The sequence below is a fragment of the Dysidea avara genome, chromosome 11 (genome assembly GCF_963678975.1).
Source record: "Dysidea avara chromosome 11, odDysAvar1.4, whole genome shotgun sequence".
Taxonomy (NCBI): Eukaryota; Metazoa; Porifera; class Demospongiae; order Dictyoceratida; family Dysideidae; genus Dysidea; species Dysidea avara.
Genome location: NC_089282.1, coordinates 3,162,784 through 3,181,213, shown reverse-complemented (window position 1 = coordinate 3,181,213; position 18,430 = coordinate 3,162,784). Strand labels below are relative to the sequence as shown.

General features: G+C 37.8%; 2 protein-coding genes and 1 long non-coding RNA gene across 13 annotated transcripts in view; 1 reads left to right on the top strand and 2 right to left on the bottom strand.

The window, feature by feature from the left end:
• The window catches only part of LOC136237935 (uncharacterized), a 49,195-nt gene extending 34,454 nt beyond the window's left edge, over window positions 1-14,741 (top strand). For 3 of the 10 annotated variants that reach the window (XR_010692653.1, XM_066028221.1, XM_066028220.1), the window contains 2 exons: window positions 36-161; window positions 637-1,381. Coding sequence is in view for 1 of the 10 variants with exons in the window: in XM_066028221.1 (XP_065884293.1) it covers window positions 36-58 (23 nt within the window). In the remaining 9 variants the exon portion in view is untranslated. Of the gene's footprint in view, window positions 1-35; window positions 162-636; window positions 1,382-11,822; window positions 11,904-11,950; window positions 12,038-12,466; window positions 13,578-13,978 lie in introns of those variants that run through there. The other 7 variants (XR_010692651.1, XR_010692652.1, XR_010692650.1 and 4 more) reach the window with 7 other exon arrangements.
• LOC136239361 (uncharacterized) lies at window positions 8,017-9,431 on the bottom strand. Of its 2 annotated transcripts, XR_010693428.1 has the most exons (4): window positions 9,181-9,431; window positions 8,867-9,113; window positions 8,156-8,241; window positions 8,017-8,106 (listed from the first exon to the last, which is right to left on the bottom strand). It is a non-coding gene; the product is annotated as an uncharacterized lncRNA (long non-coding RNA). The 2 variants fall into 2 exon arrangements; XR_010693429.1 differs by lacking the exon at window positions 8,867-9,113.
• On the bottom strand, window positions 12,314-18,334 carry LOC136237929 (uncharacterized). The gene is made up of 2 exons (XM_066028205.1): window positions 17,409-18,334; window positions 12,314-13,394 (listed from the first exon to the last, which is right to left on the bottom strand). The coding sequence occupies exons 1-2, from the start codon at window positions 18,297-18,299 to the stop codon at window positions 12,423-12,425; spliced, it is 1,863 nt and encodes a 620-aa protein (XP_065884277.1). The 5' UTR covers window positions 18,300-18,334; the 3' UTR covers window positions 12,314-12,422.
• Window positions 18,335-18,430: the final 96 nt, after the last annotated feature.

Below are 18,430 nucleotides of genomic sequence, written 5' to 3'. Positions count from 1 at the left end.
GACTGAAATCTTTACATGTGTAATTATCGTCACAGAAAATACCACTCTCAGCAAGTGACCAACTGTCGATAACCGATCAAGTGGCACAGGCACTTGCTTATATGCATGGACGAAAGCCTCCTTTTATTCATCATCGAGATGTAAAGCCAATGAACATATTGGTAAGTACATATGTAGATTGATGTAATATAGGCAAGCATTGTCTGTGTACTTGTCAAGTTCTTTGGTGCCTTAATAGTACTACTAGAGAAAGATTGGGTATAAATGTTATGAGATGTCACTGATATGGTACCTTAAAAGCTTTGTACATTGTGCAAATAAACTTCATAAGTACTTTTGTATTACTTTGGACTTTCTGCTGCACATAAAACAATATACCATATTTACTTGGTTAAACGCCGCACCTTTAATAGTTGCCGCACTGAGGGGGGCCCACAATCGATTGTGAAAATAAGGGCTTAAATATCGTTCACATGTATCGAACGTTGGTTAAGCTTGAATAGTCGCCACATCGATTTTTGAGACTATAAGGTAATAGTAGCCGCAGCGTTTAACCAAGTAAATATTGTACTTTTAAACTTATTTATGAATAAAATAATTTTATGGTTTGTTAGAAATTATAATTATTGTTCACAGGTTGAAAAGGGAACTTTCCATGTATACTTAACAGACATGGGATTAGCCAGACTCAAGACAACAGCTTGTACAACGACAAATGTTGGAAAAGCTGAAGGCACACCTTATTATTCTTCACCAGAATGCTTTTTTGGAAACACATGCCTTGCGTCTGATGTTTGGAGCTTTGGTTTAGTCTTATCTGAAGTGTTCGGGAGAAAGCATGTGTGGGGAAAACTAATGACCCATGCTGAGATGGCACAACTTATTGTGGCTAAAACTCTACCTTCCGTACAACACCTCAACCCAACCATCAGAAGGGTGTTGTTTGCAGTATGATGCGAAAAAGAGAATCAATATGATGACTGTGATACAACAACTAAGGGAAATAAATATTTAACAACTCAAGACACTTTTTAGATGTTTGTACAATACTATAGCTTCATCGGCATTTGTAGGCTTTGAAATATTATCTTCACTCATTACATGTTCAGCTAAATCAGTGAACTCCTTTGGTACAGAGCAGGGCTTAGTGACACTCCATTCACGTGCAGATTCTACATCATCACTACTCACGGTGTGTCTATATGATCGTGTCCCTAATAATTGCATAACATTTTATTCAAATTTAAGTTTATCATACCTTCATCTTCAGGAAGAAAATACAGCTTATCTGGTATACCACCAGGATTATAATTACTTGGTCGTATTCTATGAATGTTCCATTCATGTGCCACGTAATCCAATTCAGCTTGTATCAAGTCCATAAAACAGTATCGAAGGCAGTCACTGCACACAAAATCCATTGTTTAATTGGTGAAAAGTATGTGTATTTTGACAAATTCTATAGCTGTGTTAGCCAAACTATAATCCAGCCAATATACATTGTCTCAGAAAACATGACTATTTTAATGTTTTTAATTTGACATTGGCCTACACAAAATTTTTAATCATAGTAATGTACTTGATATTGGTAGAATGTTCACATAACCTAATGCATAAATTGTGTGACCAAATGCCTAATCATACATAGTTTGTTCAGCACTGGTGATTCTAGACCTGATATACAGGTGGAGGGACAGCATAAAATGTTGTATGACTGTACCATAAAGCAGAATTTTAAGGGAGTCGGGGGGGGGGGGGGGGGGAGGACCCCAGAAGCTGCAGGATTTTTGCAATTATAAGGATTTAAAATTAGTGCTAATGCTAAAACTAACAATACCCCCCCAGTAGAATCGCCTATGTTGTTCAGACGCTGTGACCTAGCATTTTTTTTCTTATTTCAAGCATTGCCAATATTTCCTTAAACTGGATGATGCATGCAAACAAAATTGAAATACTTTAATATAATTGGTTTGCTAATGCATTTTAATTGTTTACAGTAAGTTTATTAGCATATATGCAACAGCACCATACATATATAATCAACACTCTTTTACTTACATATGATATTCACTGCTGTCATCCAGTTCACCAGATTCTCTCAAAGCCTGTAATCATAGCAATTTTGCACTTATCACATGTGAAACTCTAATTTCACACACCTTAGAATAATCCATCCACCATTGCGCTGCATTCTTGCGGAGCTGTCCCCCCACCAAGCCTCAATACGCTAGTTTGTGCACGATTAAAACAAACAAATAATAAAATACAAGGTAAACAAACTTGATTGGAAGTAGATCGGCCATACATGAAGCTTTTCTCCTTTGCAAAGGGATCGTCATGTTGATCTCGCAAAAATGCTATATTTGTATTCTCAGTTCCTCTGTCCGTTCTTAAAATTGTAGGACACCCTACAGTAATAAACACATCAGTTTTAATTTATATGTTTAGCTATCATATGCCTTAAAACATACCACATTCAATTGATTAATTAAACACTGCAGTTGTAATTAGCCTATAATATAGTATAAAAAACTAATGAGGATATTCAAGGGTAGCCGGTGCTATCAGTACAAAACAGCTCTTAGACCTCAGTGCATCAAAAAAAGAGTACGTACTTATTACAATAGCTGCAATGTGTTTCACCACAATGTACACTAAAAATGGAAACAATAGACAAAAGGTATGGCATACAGAAACACATTATAGAATAATCATTGTTTGTTCTCTTCTCTATTACTGTAGGATTACCTTTCTAACACTATACAGATACATAATTATCTAATCCAAAACAGCCAAGCTGTAAAAAAAGTGTGCGGCCCTCAGAAAGGCTATGGTGAAAAAAGATGTGAAATCCAAGGTGGCGGCCAAGAAATGGCTGTGATGGTAGGTTAATGGTAAAAATTTTAATAATGACAATTCAGGTAAATTTTGTGAAGCGGCACAAAAATTCACCTGAATTGTCGTTATTAAAATTTTTACCATTAACCTACCATCACAGCCATTTCTTGGCCGCCACCTTGGATTTCACATCTTTTTTCACCATAGCCTTTCTGAGGGCCGCACACTTTTTTTACAGCTTGGCTGTTTTGGATTAGATTTCATTTCTTTTTGTATTTGTATACCCCAAAGCCGGCCTATGGCCAGCTTTGGGAATTTTTAACCTATGTTTTTTTCTTTACTACAGGAAGAAGAAAAGATGAAGTAGATGCACTTTAAATATTTTATCAGTAAATGTACAAATTATATATATGTGACCGGATTTGCGAAAAGGGGTCTTCCACACACATCCAATTTACGAACTTTGGCAGTTCATAATGTCAGATAGGAAAATAGCATTGCCTTGAAATTTGGACAGTGATGAGTAACAACATAGGTTAATGCATGAACAAAATTTCAGGTTAGTATCTTCTTTGAGCACAAAGGTATGGTCATTCAAGTTCATAGAATTGGATGTGTGTGGAAGACCCTTTTTCGTAAATCCGGTCACATATAATACATATGTGACCGGATTTGCGAAAAGGGGCCTTCCACACATCCAATTTGCCAACTTTGACAATTGATAACTTCAGATTGGAAAGAGCTATTGCCTTGAAATTTGGGCAGTGGGGATTTCTTTGCAGCTGAACTCTCTACATGATGGTTTCTTTGTAGCTGAACTCTCTACAAGGTAATTTCTTCTAGCTGATCTCTCTACAGGGTGATATGTTTGTAGCTGAACTATCTACAAGGTAACTTCTTCTAGCTGATCTCTCTACAGGGTGATTTGTTTGTAGCTGAATTCTGTACAGGTGATTTGTTTGCAGCTGAGCTCTTTACAGAATGGTTTCTTTGTAGCTGAACTCTCTACAAGGTAATTTCTTCTATCTGATCTCTCTACAGGGAGATTTGTTTGTAGCTGAACTCTCTACAAGGTAACTTTTCTAGCTGATGTCTCTACAAGGTGGCTAGTTTGTAGCTGAACTCTCTACATGGTGGTTTCTTTGTAACTGAAATTTCTACAAGGTGACTTCTTCTAGCTGATCTTTCAATAGGATGATTTGTTTGTAGCTTCACTCTCTACAAGGTAATTTCTTCTAGCTGATCTCTCTACAGGGTGATTTGTTTGTAGCTGAACTATCTACAAGGTAACTTCTTCTAGCTGATCTCTCTACAGGGTGATTTGTTTGTAGCTGAATTCTGTACAGGTGATTTGTTTGCAGCTGAGCTCTTTACAGAATGGTTTCTTTGTAGCTGAACTCTCTACAAGGTAATTTCTTCTATCTGATCTCTCTACAGGGAGATTTGTTTGTAGCTGAACTCTCTACAAGGTAACTTTTCTAGCTGATGTCTCTACAAGGTGGCTAGTTTGTAGCTGAACTCTCTACATGGTGGTTTCTTTGTAACTGAAATTTCTACAAGATGACTTCTTCTAGCTGATCTTTCAATAGGATGATTTGTTTGTAGCTTCACTCTCTACAAGGTAACTTCTTCTAGCTGATCTCTCTACAGGGAGATTTGTTTGAAGCTGAACTTTCTAAATGATGGTTTCTTTGTAGCTGAACTCTCTACAAGGTAATTTCTTCTAGCTGATCTCTCTACAGGGAGATTTGTTTGTAGCTGAACTCTCTACAGGTGATTTGTTTGAAGCTGAACTTTCTAAATGATGGTTTCTTTGTAGCTGAACTCTCTACAAGGTAATTTCTTCTAGCTGATCTCTCTATAGGATGATTTGTTTGAAGCTGAACTTTCTAAATGATGGTTTCTTTGTAGCTGAACTCTCTACAAGGTAATTTCTTCTAGCTGATCTCTCTACAGGGAGATTTGTTTGTAGCTGAACTCTCTACAGGTGATTTGTTTGAAGCTGAACTTTCTAAATGATGGTTTCTTTGTAGCTGAACTCTCTACAAGGTAATTTCTTCTAGCTAATCTCTCTACAGGGAGATTTGTTTGTAGCTGAACTATCTACAAGGTAACTTCTTCTAGCTGATCTCTCTACAGGGTGATTTGTTCATAGCTGAATTCTGTACAGGTGATTTGTTTGCAGCTGAGCTCTTTACAAAATGGTTTCTTTGTAGCTGAATTCTCTACAAGGTAACTTCTTCTAACTGATCTTTCTACAGGACAATTTGTTTGTGGCAGAATTTTATACAGGGTGATTTCTTTGCAGCTGAACTCTCTACATGGTGGTTTCTTTGTAGCTGAACTCTCTACAAGGTAACTTCTTCTAGCTGATCTCTCTACAGGGTGATTTGTTTGTAGCTGAACGATCTACAAGGTAACTTCTTCTAGCTGATCTCTCTACAGGGTGGTTTCTTTCTAGTTGAACTCTCTACAAGATAACTTCTTCTTAGACTAGCTGATCTCTCTACAGGGTGATTTGTTTGTAGCTGAACGATCTACAAGGTAACTTCTTCTAGCTGATCTCTCTACAGGGTGGTTTCTTTGTAGCTGAACTCTCTAAAAGGTAACTTCTTCTAACTGATCTCAATTTGTTTGTGGCTGCATTTTCTACAGGGTGATTTCTTTGCAGCTGAACTCTCTACATGGTGGTTTCTTTGTAGCTGAACTCTCTACAAGGTAATTTCTTCTAGCTGATCTCTCTACAGGGAGATCTGTTTGTAGCTGAACTATCTACAAGGTAACTGATCTTTCTACAGGGCAATTTGCTTGTGGCAGAATTTTATACAGGGTGATTTCTTTGCAGCTGAACTCTCTACGTGGTGGTTTCTTTGTAGCTGAACTCTCACCAAAGTAATTTCTTCTAGCTGATCTCTCTACAGGGTGATTTGTTTGTAGCTGAACTCTCTACAAGGTAACTTCTTCTAGCTGATGTCTCTACAAAGTCACTAGTTTGTAGCTGAGCTCTCTACATGGTGGTTTCTTTGTAACTGAACTCTCTACAAGGTGACCTCTTCTAGCTGATCTTTCTACAGGGTGATTTGTTTGAAGCTGAACTCTCTACAAGATAACTTCTTCTAGCTGATCTCTCTACAGGGAGATTTGTTTGTAGCTGAACTCTCTACATGATGGTTTCTTTGTAGCTGAACTCTCTACAAGGTAACTTCTTCTAGCTAATATCTCTACAGGGAGATTTGTTTGTAGCTGAACTCTCTACATGATGGTTTCTTTGTAGCTGAACTCTCTGCAAGGTAACTTCTTCTATTGATCTCTCCACAGGACGATTTGTTTGTAGCTGAACTCTCTACATGGTGGTTTCTTTGTAGCTGAACTCTATACAAGGTGATTTTTTCTAGCTGAACTATCCATTTCCATAGTTGCATGAACTCCCTACAAGGTAACTTCTTCTAGCTGATCTCTCTACAGGGTGACTTGTGTGTAGCTGATCTCTATACAGGTTTCTTATTTCTAGCTGATCTCTTGAATTCTCTTCAGGGTGACTGCTCTATTAGGATGACTGCTCTATTAGAGTATCTCGATCTCGCACTTGCTGCACCAAGTTGGATTTCGTGTTATAACTCCGTGGCTTTAAGTCTGATTCTTCTACACCATTGATGAGCCTTTCTAAGATGATTACTCCATCTGTACAACGATTTTCAAAGCATTACCCCAAGCGGTTTATCTGGTAGGCGTGGCAAGCAGTCGTTATTTTTATTAGCTAATCTCGATTGCGTAATTGTTACACACTGTTTGTTTTTTCGTTGTATCTTCCTGTTTTTTAGCTCGATTTCTTTCAAACCACAAAAGGTTTGAGGTTCAATAGTTAACCTATTCACCCACCGATTTTCAGCTTCTTCCCATACGCGGTTTACCCTGTAGGCGTGACAACATATTGGTGTTAATTTTCGTGAATAATCGCTCATAACTCTTTGCCTGTTTATCGTATTCCAGCCAAAGTTGGTACCGAGATGCGCCTTTATATCCCCCTTCTGTGTGCCAAATTTCAAGGCAATCGGATATGGCGTTCGAGTTTTATAGCAATTTTTGTAAGTGTGCGACAAGAAAAAGAAAAATAAGAAGAAAAAAAAACGAAGAAACTGAGCCAATTTTTGAAGTCGCATATCTCGGGAACGCGCGAAGCGATTTCGCTCAAATTTGGAATGTGGAGTGCTGCAGTTGGAGGGAATGTCCACAGCAAAAATCGGCTTGTTTCATCAAGGAAGCACAGAGCTACGGAGGTGCGAAAATTGCGTTTTCTTTCTTCCTGTCAATATACTCACGGGTGTTACGCGCCGGCTTCTTGGGCCGCACGACACACTACCGTGTGTCTTGATTGTCACCGTGAGGCATGTTCACTGACACAGTATAGCTACAGCCACTATTCAAATGTAAGCCTTTTTGTATCAAATCTAAAAATGTACGTTATTATAGTACATTTAGATATTATGTCTTGGCCTTATATGTTTACATATACTGTATATCCGAGGATCAAAATGCCATCCTGCAGGAGCTGAGAATTGGGAAGGATGAGGGTGGGCAACTGTACCCTCTGCCATTTTTGAGGGCAGCACCTATTCACTTATTCCAATGCCCAAAAGGCAACTATCTTATGGTACTACTCAAACGCAACGTCGCTATATGGATTGCAAGTTGATGTTTTCACAAAATTTTCATCCTTGGAACACATCAGTAGACAATTAAAGTAAAGCGATCCTAAAATATTAAACTGTGAAAATGCTTAAGTCATTCAGCAAAAAAGTTGAACAAGTAATATCAAGAGTTAGAGGATTAATGCTTGGTTGTATGTATACTATAAATTATTTATCTCATGTTTTCAACTAACCTGCTAATTTTTCTACACAATTTAAATAGTACCCTGCAATAATGTATGGATCATTATTTGAGGGGGACACATGAAGCCAAAGGATTCTACGTGAGTAGCTGTTAGAAGGTAAGATAAGGATTATACACTTGTTTTTAATATTGCTTACCCATCAATGCAGCCATGTATGGCAAAACCATACGGCTTTAATTTATCATATCCGTCACAATGCCATATATAGTCTGGCCTCTACAGTTCACCAGAAAAGTGGACACAAAGTACAATAAAGCATTATCTGGTGAAATGAGTACACCTTGCTGTGATACATCCTTCTCTTCAGTTTTTTTCCTTTCCTAGCTGCAGCGCCTTCTGGGTTATCCAAAGCTGACAACATCATCACAACATTTCTGTAGCAAAATGTTGCTTACTGACTAAATAAAGGACCAACTGACTCACCTTCCAACACGCAAACTATGTTTCTCTTTCAGCCTCTTGTGCAATATGCGGTAACCAATGCAGTTCCCTGACACCTCCCTTTCTTTCTATGAATACAGTATTGCAGTAATGGTAGTCACATTTATTTTGAAAGACTGTAGAATGAATGTAAACAATTGTCCTAATGTTGGATCCATGTAGCATGGAAGTTGGAACAATTGCTTCTCACCCTTCTTTAAGCTACACAAAGCCTGCAACATACAATGAAAGCATCCTCTCACAACTCATAATAGGATAGGCAGAAATTCATAAACAACAGAAATTCTTTAATAAAATAGCCCTCATAGCTATGCAGCAGGTTGTATTGTAGTACTATGATACCGACTCTTCAACACTAACAATTTTATAATTCTTGACCTGTGAATAAGATACTTTTCCAGTACAAGATGTGTGGAGAACATTTTACCAGTGTCCTCGCAAGATATTGACCTGTTACAATTTTAGATTGACCGTTGTTACAGATCTGCCAGCCTACAGCAAATGCTTGTGTGTTACCTCTTGAATACTATTTGCTTTATAGGCTATAATATACCATTCAGTGTAATTTCTGACTACCACAGATACAGGCTGGGGTAGGGGGGAATTGATTGCTATAAACTGAGGCAAAGATGTGGGTCCCTTGAATGTTTGGATACTAAGATACTGCGTGTATTCATGTAAGGGGCCACTCACGCATATCGACTCGCAACTTGGAATTCATAGATCAACACCACAAGATTGCACATCCCTTCCTGTGACTGTCCCACTAACTATTTTCCTGTGCTTTACTTGAATGCCTATACTTCTCCTATAAGTAAGGAGCTGAAAATTACAGATTCCCTGCACCATCCGCAATCTCAGCCCACATCTGTGGACCATGGTAGTTGGGGATTTAATAGGTGCAAAAAAGTATATCTCCCACTAGGGACCTACAGATAGGCTATAGACTAAACAGCTGTGGAGAAGGGAGTATGCGAATGAACTACTTTCATGGATACACAACTTACTTTAATAGCCGCTTCGACTTCTTCAAAGGAAGTTTGACCGTTTTTGTCTCTTCTTCGCAAGCCCATCCTCTTCAGTCGCTTCCTCAGTTGATCCATTGTTAAGTTTATACCGTGCCGTAAGTGTAAAAACTTGCAAATGTCCTCATATGTATAATCGTCTTTGAAATAACGTAATATCAAATCTTCCTCACCCACTGTATGCAAAGCAGGAATGGCCATGATAGTGCCGTGCTTGACACCATCCCATAATAACAAATATCACGTGCACATGACGTCGTATTTCTCAAAGAAATTCTATGGAAATTTTTGAGAAACGAGAAAAGATCGAGAAGTACTAAAGAAATTTTAGGGAAAGTTCAAGAATAGAGAAAAAATTGAGAAACTTTAGAGAAACTGTTGAGAAATGAGAAAAAGTGAAGAAATTTCTCGGAAATTTCCCAGAAATGAAAGAAATTTCTGGGAAATAGACCGGAACAGGCCACCGTAATTTTGTGACATCACATTATTGCGTTTCCTGTCCCTTTTAAGTACTCTATTATCTATGCTGAAACTATAAGATCAGAATTTATTCTAAATAATGCTCTATTGCAAAGTTTACCATGATATTGTTGGAGCTTAGTGGGGCTTAGTAGATGAAACGATTTCTTCACTATTGGATTACTATATCAGACAATAAATACCACGCTGATCTTCACGGTTTACTAGAACTAAACCCTATGGCATAATGTACAGTATGCATATGTCACGCAATTATCGTGACATCATGTCCTACCTCCTCTGATTCTGAACCATGGTTTGAGTTAATAAAGAAGTCAAAATATTTAAACTACTCTAATAGAACAGTCACTGAAATTCCATTTAAAATGCCTCAACACTGCGTCATTCTTCATATGAGATTGTTCTAAGTGAAGATTTTACTGAAAACGTTTGCTTGTGGCTTTGTAGTAGGTCCAGCTACAGATCGTCACAAAATATACTAAGCACTCAAATTGATGTTTTTGGTGTCAAACAACTGAAATCCTCTAAATTTGTTCATAAATTTCATCAGCAGTTGTAGTTATATGCACCAATGAATGACCAAAATTTGATTGGCCTACATGTGCTCATACATTTACTAATATCTGAGGCATAGTGTTGATTTATAAGCTGATACTTGGTGGACTAGACCTTAAGTGACTACCCTATAGCTACATGCTTAAATTTTTTCATTTTGGTTTGGTCTGAAAATAGTTACTTCTGGCCAAAACGTCATGTGATTCAGATATAGAGTTAATACCTTGCCAAACACACAGTCCTTGAAGAAATCCTACAAAAGTTGGCGTGCTAGTTGATGAGTGTCTAAGTGCAATTTTCAAGGGAATACGTTTTGCAGTTTCTCCAAAATTTTCTGGTGGCCGAACATCGGTGGCTTACTCTATGGTAAATAGTGACTGACCAAGGTAAAATTGTCATGCTATTAAGGATTATTTTTCATACCAAGAAGTTTGCAGACATTTCCTATATTATTTGTTCATGGCAAAAATACCAACTGGAACAGGCATGTCCAATACATTTTCATTGAAAATTAATTATTGCATAACTATCCATGTCATGTCTGTTTAATAACTTTCTGGGTGTGATACATGTAAGGCAACTCTACAAGTACAATGATACCAGAAGAAGTCTAATTCACAGAAATTTTGGCATGTCAAAATGGCCTAAACTAACCTGGTGTAACCATACATTTTGTATTAGGCATTATGGGGAACATAATAAGAGGCGTAATAACCCGTGACACATGATGGAAACTTGAGATTCTTGACCAGATTTGAAAAGAGCTGAGCTATAGCAGAGGGAAATCATATAGCCATACAACAATAGTCATGCTGTTCCCTACTTGGCCCCCCCTAGAATCGCCACTGTAGATATGTAAGTTTTTGGGAAGCACCGTTGTGCAGGCTTAGCCTTTTGTAGCTACCCCTTCCTCTTTGAATAAATTAGATAATATAAAATTTCACAGTGTACCAAGCTGTATGTCCCCACTAATAATTTTTAATTACTCAGATAAGTTCCGAGGACATCTTCTGTTGTATCACATTTAATGTTCTTAGAGTATCTCGATCTTTCTAAAGCAGTTAAGGATCATAGAGAGGCCAGTGCATACCTCCTTGCTTCCCTATATCTGCACATGGAACAAATTTCCTCTATATCTCCGTATCCTAATAGTGTATTTGTGGGAGTGTGTATAGTACAGTGGAATGGACTATAGTGGAATGAATTATAGTGGAATGGACTATAGTGGAATGCACTATAGTGAAATGGACTATAGTGGAATGGAATAATTATTTCATACTAACTACAAAGAGATTCATTTATTAGTCTACAGGACTACTAAATATGAAAATAAATAGTAGAGATCTCTGAAATTATTCCATTACTTAGTCTTGTATGTACTTTGTTAGTAGTGTATAAATCAAAACAAGATGTTATGTAACTCCTGGGATGGTTCACTGTAATGTTGTGGTCCATTTGCTTAAACTAGTATATGGTTTATAAAATTAGCAAGTTGCCGTGTTTGGAATCTCAGCCTGGATGTGTTACTCCTCACTGTTGTATTTCACTAAATACTGTACTGAAATTATAAATGCTCCTATAATTACTAGCAATGTTGTGGGTGTGTGGAGTTGTCACATGAGCTGTAAAGTTGTCAAGTAGTTCATCCAGTCAAGAGATCACTACATATAGTGAGTGTATAGAGTGAGTACTTCAAGTGTGACAGTGCCCATTGCAGGAGAAGAAAGGAGAATGGTGGATAATCTGTCACTGTAGCCACACTGGTGAAAAGATGATCCAAGAGACATCACCAAGACACAAGAAGGTATTTTATTGTGGAATTTATAGTACAGTTGTATCCACAGTTATCAGGACCTCTGTTAACACCTTATCTAAACGTAAAAGTAACTGCTTATCCATTGCCAGTTCACTTTTCTGAATGATTTTGTTGAACTGGGAAATAATGTTGTTCAGATAATTGGGGATCCACTGTACTGTTACCCTAGAATATACCATGTATCATTTGTTATACATAGTTTTTAAAATAACCAGTTTCCCAAACTACTCTACAATAACGTCCACTATAAACCCATATACTGAATGTATTCTCAATTAGAAATAATTAATAGTAAATAATATTACAGTAACATACAAAGTGTGTGTATAGTCTTACTGGATACTACACTGAGTGTCTTCTGTAAGAATATCTGCTACTTTGTGTGTGTGAGGGTAGCTCTTCCCTTCTCCACTGTAGTGATGGAATGTGCCAGAGCTCCTGCAAGACCTCTTCCACCAGTAGAACCTCCAAGGACAAGGATGATGTCAGAATCAATGGGGACTACAGCAACACTATCCCTGGGGTTGGACAATGATGATACTGTATTCCACTTATTAGTAGATTCATCCAACGTGGCAACATCAGAGGTAGGAAGATGATGGAGATCTTGACCACCCATGATCACTGGTGGGTGAGAGTTTGGTATTGTTATAGTGCAATAGTGAGGGGCACTGGGTAACTCCATCCATTGAACTGGCTGGTTACTGGTAGTGGTGGATGATGTGATGATATCCACTGGTAGTTGGTATACTGTAGTGTAGCTGCTTGTTGATCTACTGTACCCCACAATGATGATATTGTTGTCACTGATGGTGGGGAAAATGGCCCACATTGGCTTTGGTAGTAGAACACTAGACATCATCCAGTGAGATGGTTGTGTAGTATTCAGTATCTCAATATCATCATTGATAGTGTCCTTGTCTCTGTATCCACCTGCTACAATGACATACTCTGAGTGACTCACTACTCCTGGTTTACTCCTGGCTCTTAACAAATTGGGGAAGTGGTCAGTCCAATTATTGTTAATGTAGGTGGTAACTTTGTTAGTAATCTTATTAGTGACATTATCCCATCCACCAATAACAGTTAATTTCCCATCAATTATTTGTAGTATGCCCATGTAGTGACCAGGAGGAGGTAACTGTTCCCACTGGTCAGTGGTGATGTTGTAGCAGTAGACATGATCATATGTATCATTATCTGGAGCACTACCAGCCATGATGTATACCTTCTTGTCATGTAGGACTGCTGATATGTCATACATGGGAGAGGGCAGGTCTGCACACCTCTCCCATGTGAGCTCATAACAACCACTTTGTAGTGCCGGCACCAAAGGAGGGAACTCCTACACAAAATGTAGATCACATGATCATGGCACGTCTTTAGTAATTATATCCCAATAATGAGATGTATTGTATCCCATAATCAGTTGGTTAATCAATAAATGAATTTGTAGTAAAATTCAAATTATTGTGTGATACACTTTATGAGTGGTTTATTTCTATGAAGTTGAATTCTGTGGATTTCACTCCAAACTACAATTGCACTATAAGATAATATTTATTGTTGGCTTATACTATATATTATGACGAAAGTTTGGTGTGACTGAAGTTTTAGTGAATTTGGTGAATCAAGGAAACTTTATTTGCCAATTTAGCTATTGCATATTCTTCAATAATGGCTGGGTTGTAAATGCCAAACTTTTTTCTGCCAACCTGTTTCATATGCTGATTCACCAAACTTAAGTCACACCAAACTGTAGAGTATACCACACAGACTAGAGATTGTCAATCAATCGATAACATCTTGTATGGTACGAATTTATGTATGGTATGGTCACTTGTATGGTATCTGTGATAACATATATGGCTTCTTATTATTTAGGTTGTACACACTAAAAATGTTCTTACTACATTATTCACTGTTTAGGTTTACAGTGTATAAAGTTACTGAAGATGGAGATTATAATGGAGTGAGGGTATGACACCATGACAACTACATGTGATGACTGATGTCACTTACTGATTGTTATGTAACTTAAAACTGTTGATATTTGCATTCTAAAACTTGTTATGTGAAACATGGTGGGCGTGTCCACTTACTGAATTATATCATCCATGGCAGAGTTTCAGGAGAGTATTAGGTCATTTTAACTTGATTAGTTGTTTCACGGGTGAAAATCTTGAGAGTAAAGGGTTGGTAGGTCAGCATATAAATAAAAATATTAACAGAAATCAGAACTAAAGGAGTATGAAATGTGGTCTACACAAAACAGCAACTCGTTTACAGCCATAACATGCTTCTGAGCTAGATTTTGATGAGATGTTTGTAGGTAAACAATAGTTAAATGTATTGGAAGAATACTAGGATTGTACAGAGTTTCCAGTAACCTGTATAATATATTTTAGCTTCATTTTCCATATTTCAATCTATAAAAATAGTGGGTCAGCTGGGCCCATCAGGGGCGGATCCAGACTTTGGAAAGAGGGGGGCACCTTGCTGAAAAACAGTTGAAGACCAAAAAAAAAAAAAAGGTCACAACAATAATAGCTAGTTATCCTTTACCAAATATATCACGTCTGTTATGTAAAATAAAATCCTATTTATAGCTTCATAGGTAAGCTACACTGCCTCATGAACATTGTGACTGCTTTATTAGAGTAATCGATTGCTCTATTAGAGTATCTCGATCTTTTACTGACTGTTCTATTAGAGTATATCAACACTTATGGATCATACTTACCATAATTTGCTCTTTGTATGATTATTTTATGCAAAAATTACAGAAAAATTCTTATGCAAAAATTTTGAACAAGATCGCGATACTCTAATGGAGTAATCATTCACATAAATCATATGAAAATAACAAAAATTTGTATCATGAAACATTTTGCACAAAAATAAAGCAAATTACAGTACGTCGTTTCTTGCTATTTTAAAGCTTATTATTATGACTCTTAAAGATATTTAACATATTTGCTGCAACCCCACATGTATTTCTGAAGTATGTCTCTTTCAATCAGCCAATGTGGGCTCTTTGCCATGTATTTCTGAAATTTCATACTAGCCATCATGAAGTTCTCTAGTTTAACAATTTATCTGCTATGTTAACTTCACTTCAAGTTCAGTTGCCAGAGTGGACCTTGCTTCAGACCTCCGAGAATCAACTATGGATTGGTGTTCCTAACCCTCCCAGGGGAGGGTGGTTGGACCCACCCACCCTCCCCTGTGAAATTCCTTAACTCACATCAGATAACCGGAGCAGACAGACGGAGAACTTTTGACTTTAACATATACATGCACTGGAGTGGAGCTTTTTGGGTTATTTCCTGTATGGTCAAAAAAAAAAAAAAAAGGCCGGCAGGTTTTTTCCTTGAGTTTCCTTGGGCTGGGTGCTCAGAATTTTTTTGTTGGGCTTATTTTTATTTTGCTAGCCCCCACTTCATTACTTATGCAGTTTTTTTTTTCTGTAATGCAAGATCTGATTAAGTATTAGTTAGTTGTTGTAAAGGATTTGTATGTACGTATGCTAGTGGTCAACCATTATTAATAGCCAACCTTCTGTGGTGGCACAACACAGTAATGAATTAAGTAGTGGGTGTGTATGGGTATGGTATGGTGTGGGAGGGGGAATTTTTGATTTGCGCATACTCGAAGTATACGGAACAAATAAAACTGGATGTATAAATTTATGAGGCAACTGGACAAAACGTAAAAAAGCAGCCCTATGAGGTACTCTTGTGTATTAACGAAGGTTTAGAATTGGTTGCTAATGTTTTTCAAAGCTTTCTAGCGAGATTTAGAGAGAAACTTCACTAAGAGGATGGTTTTGCTTGTACCCATGCCTGATACGGACATTGGCATAACAGCCTTGCTGTTAAAGCTTCGGAGCTCAAACCCCTGACACAACATTGCTGTGAGCTGCTTAACAACAAGACGTGTTCAGTTACAAAATCGCAGTATGTGTTCAGTAGAAATCTCGACTTCAATATCACCGTACATTTCCAATGGCAAAATTGAAATCGAGGTTTCTGCTGAACAAGCAGCCCGATTTTGTAATTGAACATGTCTTCTTGTTACCCAGTTCACACCAATGTTGTGTCGGGAGTTTGAGTTCCGAAGCTTTAACAGTGAGGCTGTTATGCCAATGTCTGCATCAGGCATGGGTACGAGCAAAACCACCCTCTTATCAAATTTTCTCACTAAATATGTTGCTAGAAAGCTTTTAAAAACATTAGCAACCAATCCTAAACCTTCTTTAATATATAAGAGTACCTGACAGAGCTGCTTTTTCACATTTTGTCTATTGACTGCCAAGTTTTATACGTCCAGTCATGGTCCATTTTCGTGACGCATGAAAAATCCGTAAATATGCCCAATTCACAAATTCCCCTATAACACATCGAATTTATTTTTAACTAAATTACATCGAACGAAAATTTCACGATTTATGGTAATTCATACTCGAGCTATATGTGACCTGATCTTGGAAAACCTACCCTTTTGGCACATTGGTCAATTTTCTGTTTTATAGCTTAAATAAGGTACTGGGTACTCATCTATCTTGTGTCAAAATTTCAGCTTAATATCTTTAAGCATTACTGAGATATGGCCAATTTTCTCTCCTGTACATTACAAACTAACTTTTATGGTAGTATATTGAGTTCTGTGAGTGATTAAGGGTGACAAATCACTTTGTTTACCAGCAATTCCGTTTTTACCATCTAGAATACTTTAAAAGACATTTCTGATAGTTTAATGAAGTATTCTTGGTACATTTCTGCAATTAAATCCCATGTATTATTGTCTAAGACTAAGTTTTAGCCATTCCAGCACCTGAACAAATCACCCAATTTGTAAGTTAATTGTCCCACGCATGTGAAATTACTACATAGTCTGATATAATCATCCACATCTCCTAAGAAAAAGAAGCTATGAGTGCGAAACTTCACAGCAAGAAGGTTTAATAGTTGCTTTATCCAAATGTGCAAAAAAAACATTAATATTGAAAAAATTGTTGAAATTTTCAATGCAGTTTTCCCAAAATGTTTGCTTGTGCCCAAAAGGTAGGTTTTCCAAGATCCAGTCACATATTACAAGTTTTTGCAATTGAATTCATCAACTTTTGCTTGTCCCATTTGCAGTAGAGTTCACCAACTTTGCAGTAGAATTCGTCTCGTTTGCAATTGAATTCGTCAATTTTGCAATTGCATTTGTCGCATCTGCAGCTGGGCAGATAAGAAACATAGTTATTATCAATTGGAGTGGCCATATAGTACTAAACTCTATAACTATTGCTGAGAGGTATTATATGGAACAATTTAACGTCACACATTAACCACACAACACACACACAAACCTTCAGTGGTTTGATCTTTTCAGACAAGTGTGTGATTGGGGGACGCATAGCTGGATCATTATCCAAGCAAGCCTCAACCAGTGGTCTCAATACTTCAGCCTCTCCCGTCAGCTTGTCAAGGTACTCCTTGCGACGTTCAACTTCATTCAGCCCCTTGATCTGACGTGTCACTGGATCAAACTCAGTAGGTGGTTTTGGTGTGGGCCACTTTTGATTGACAGTGTGAAGCATTATCCCTCCATAGGAGAAGACATCCAAGGACAATCCATACTCGTAGTTGTCTGCCATTGCCTCAGGGGGCATAAAATGAAGCGTCCCTGGAACTCGAGTGAGATGTCTCATTGTGGTCATGCTGTTGACGTCCACTCCTTTAGCCACGCCCAAATCTCCAATCTTTGCAAGTGGCGGAAATTGCTCCACTGAAGCATACTTCAACAGGATGTTACCGGGGGACAAGTCGCGATGAATTACTGGAGGAGTACGAGTGTGAAGGTAGGTCAGTCCTTCAGCTACATCGTGTAATATAGAGATCTTCCTCTTCAGGCTGATATTCGGCTTCTCGACGTAATCTGCTAGGCTCTCATCCATCAATTCCATAATTATCGCCGGAAGTGATTCTGGACTGGAATAATAGAGACCCATGAACCGTACGATGTTGGGGTGAACAAGCTCGCTACAGCGGATGCACTCTTGTTCAAACTTTTGAACCTGCCAAGTGCGTGTTTGAGCGAGAATTGGGTGAATCTCCTTGGCGGCGCACTCAACTTCACCATGTTTCACTTTGTACACTCTCCCATATGCTCCGGCGCCTAACTGTTGGTCCAGAGACTCGATTCCTTCGATAGTAAGCTTCTTAAACTTTTCGCTGAGATCATCTGGTGCTGTGGCCATTTCACAAAAGGTACAAAGAAAGGGTGTGGCTCGGTAAAGTTATTCGCATAAATTAGTATAACTCCGGATATATTCACTATAAAAATAGGTTAAATAGTTGACTTATCTTTGATTCTGAGTTTATATCAAAG

Coding starts and splice junctions, on each gene's coding strand:
- LOC136237929 (XM_066028205.1), bottom strand. CDS start 18,299: ATGGCCACAGCACCAGATGATCTCAGCGAAAAGTTTAAGAAGCTTACT. Junction 13,395..17,408: donor AAAAGATCAAACCACTGAAG/GTTTGTGTGTGT, acceptor CATTTTGTGTAG/GAGTTCCCTCCTTTGGTGCC.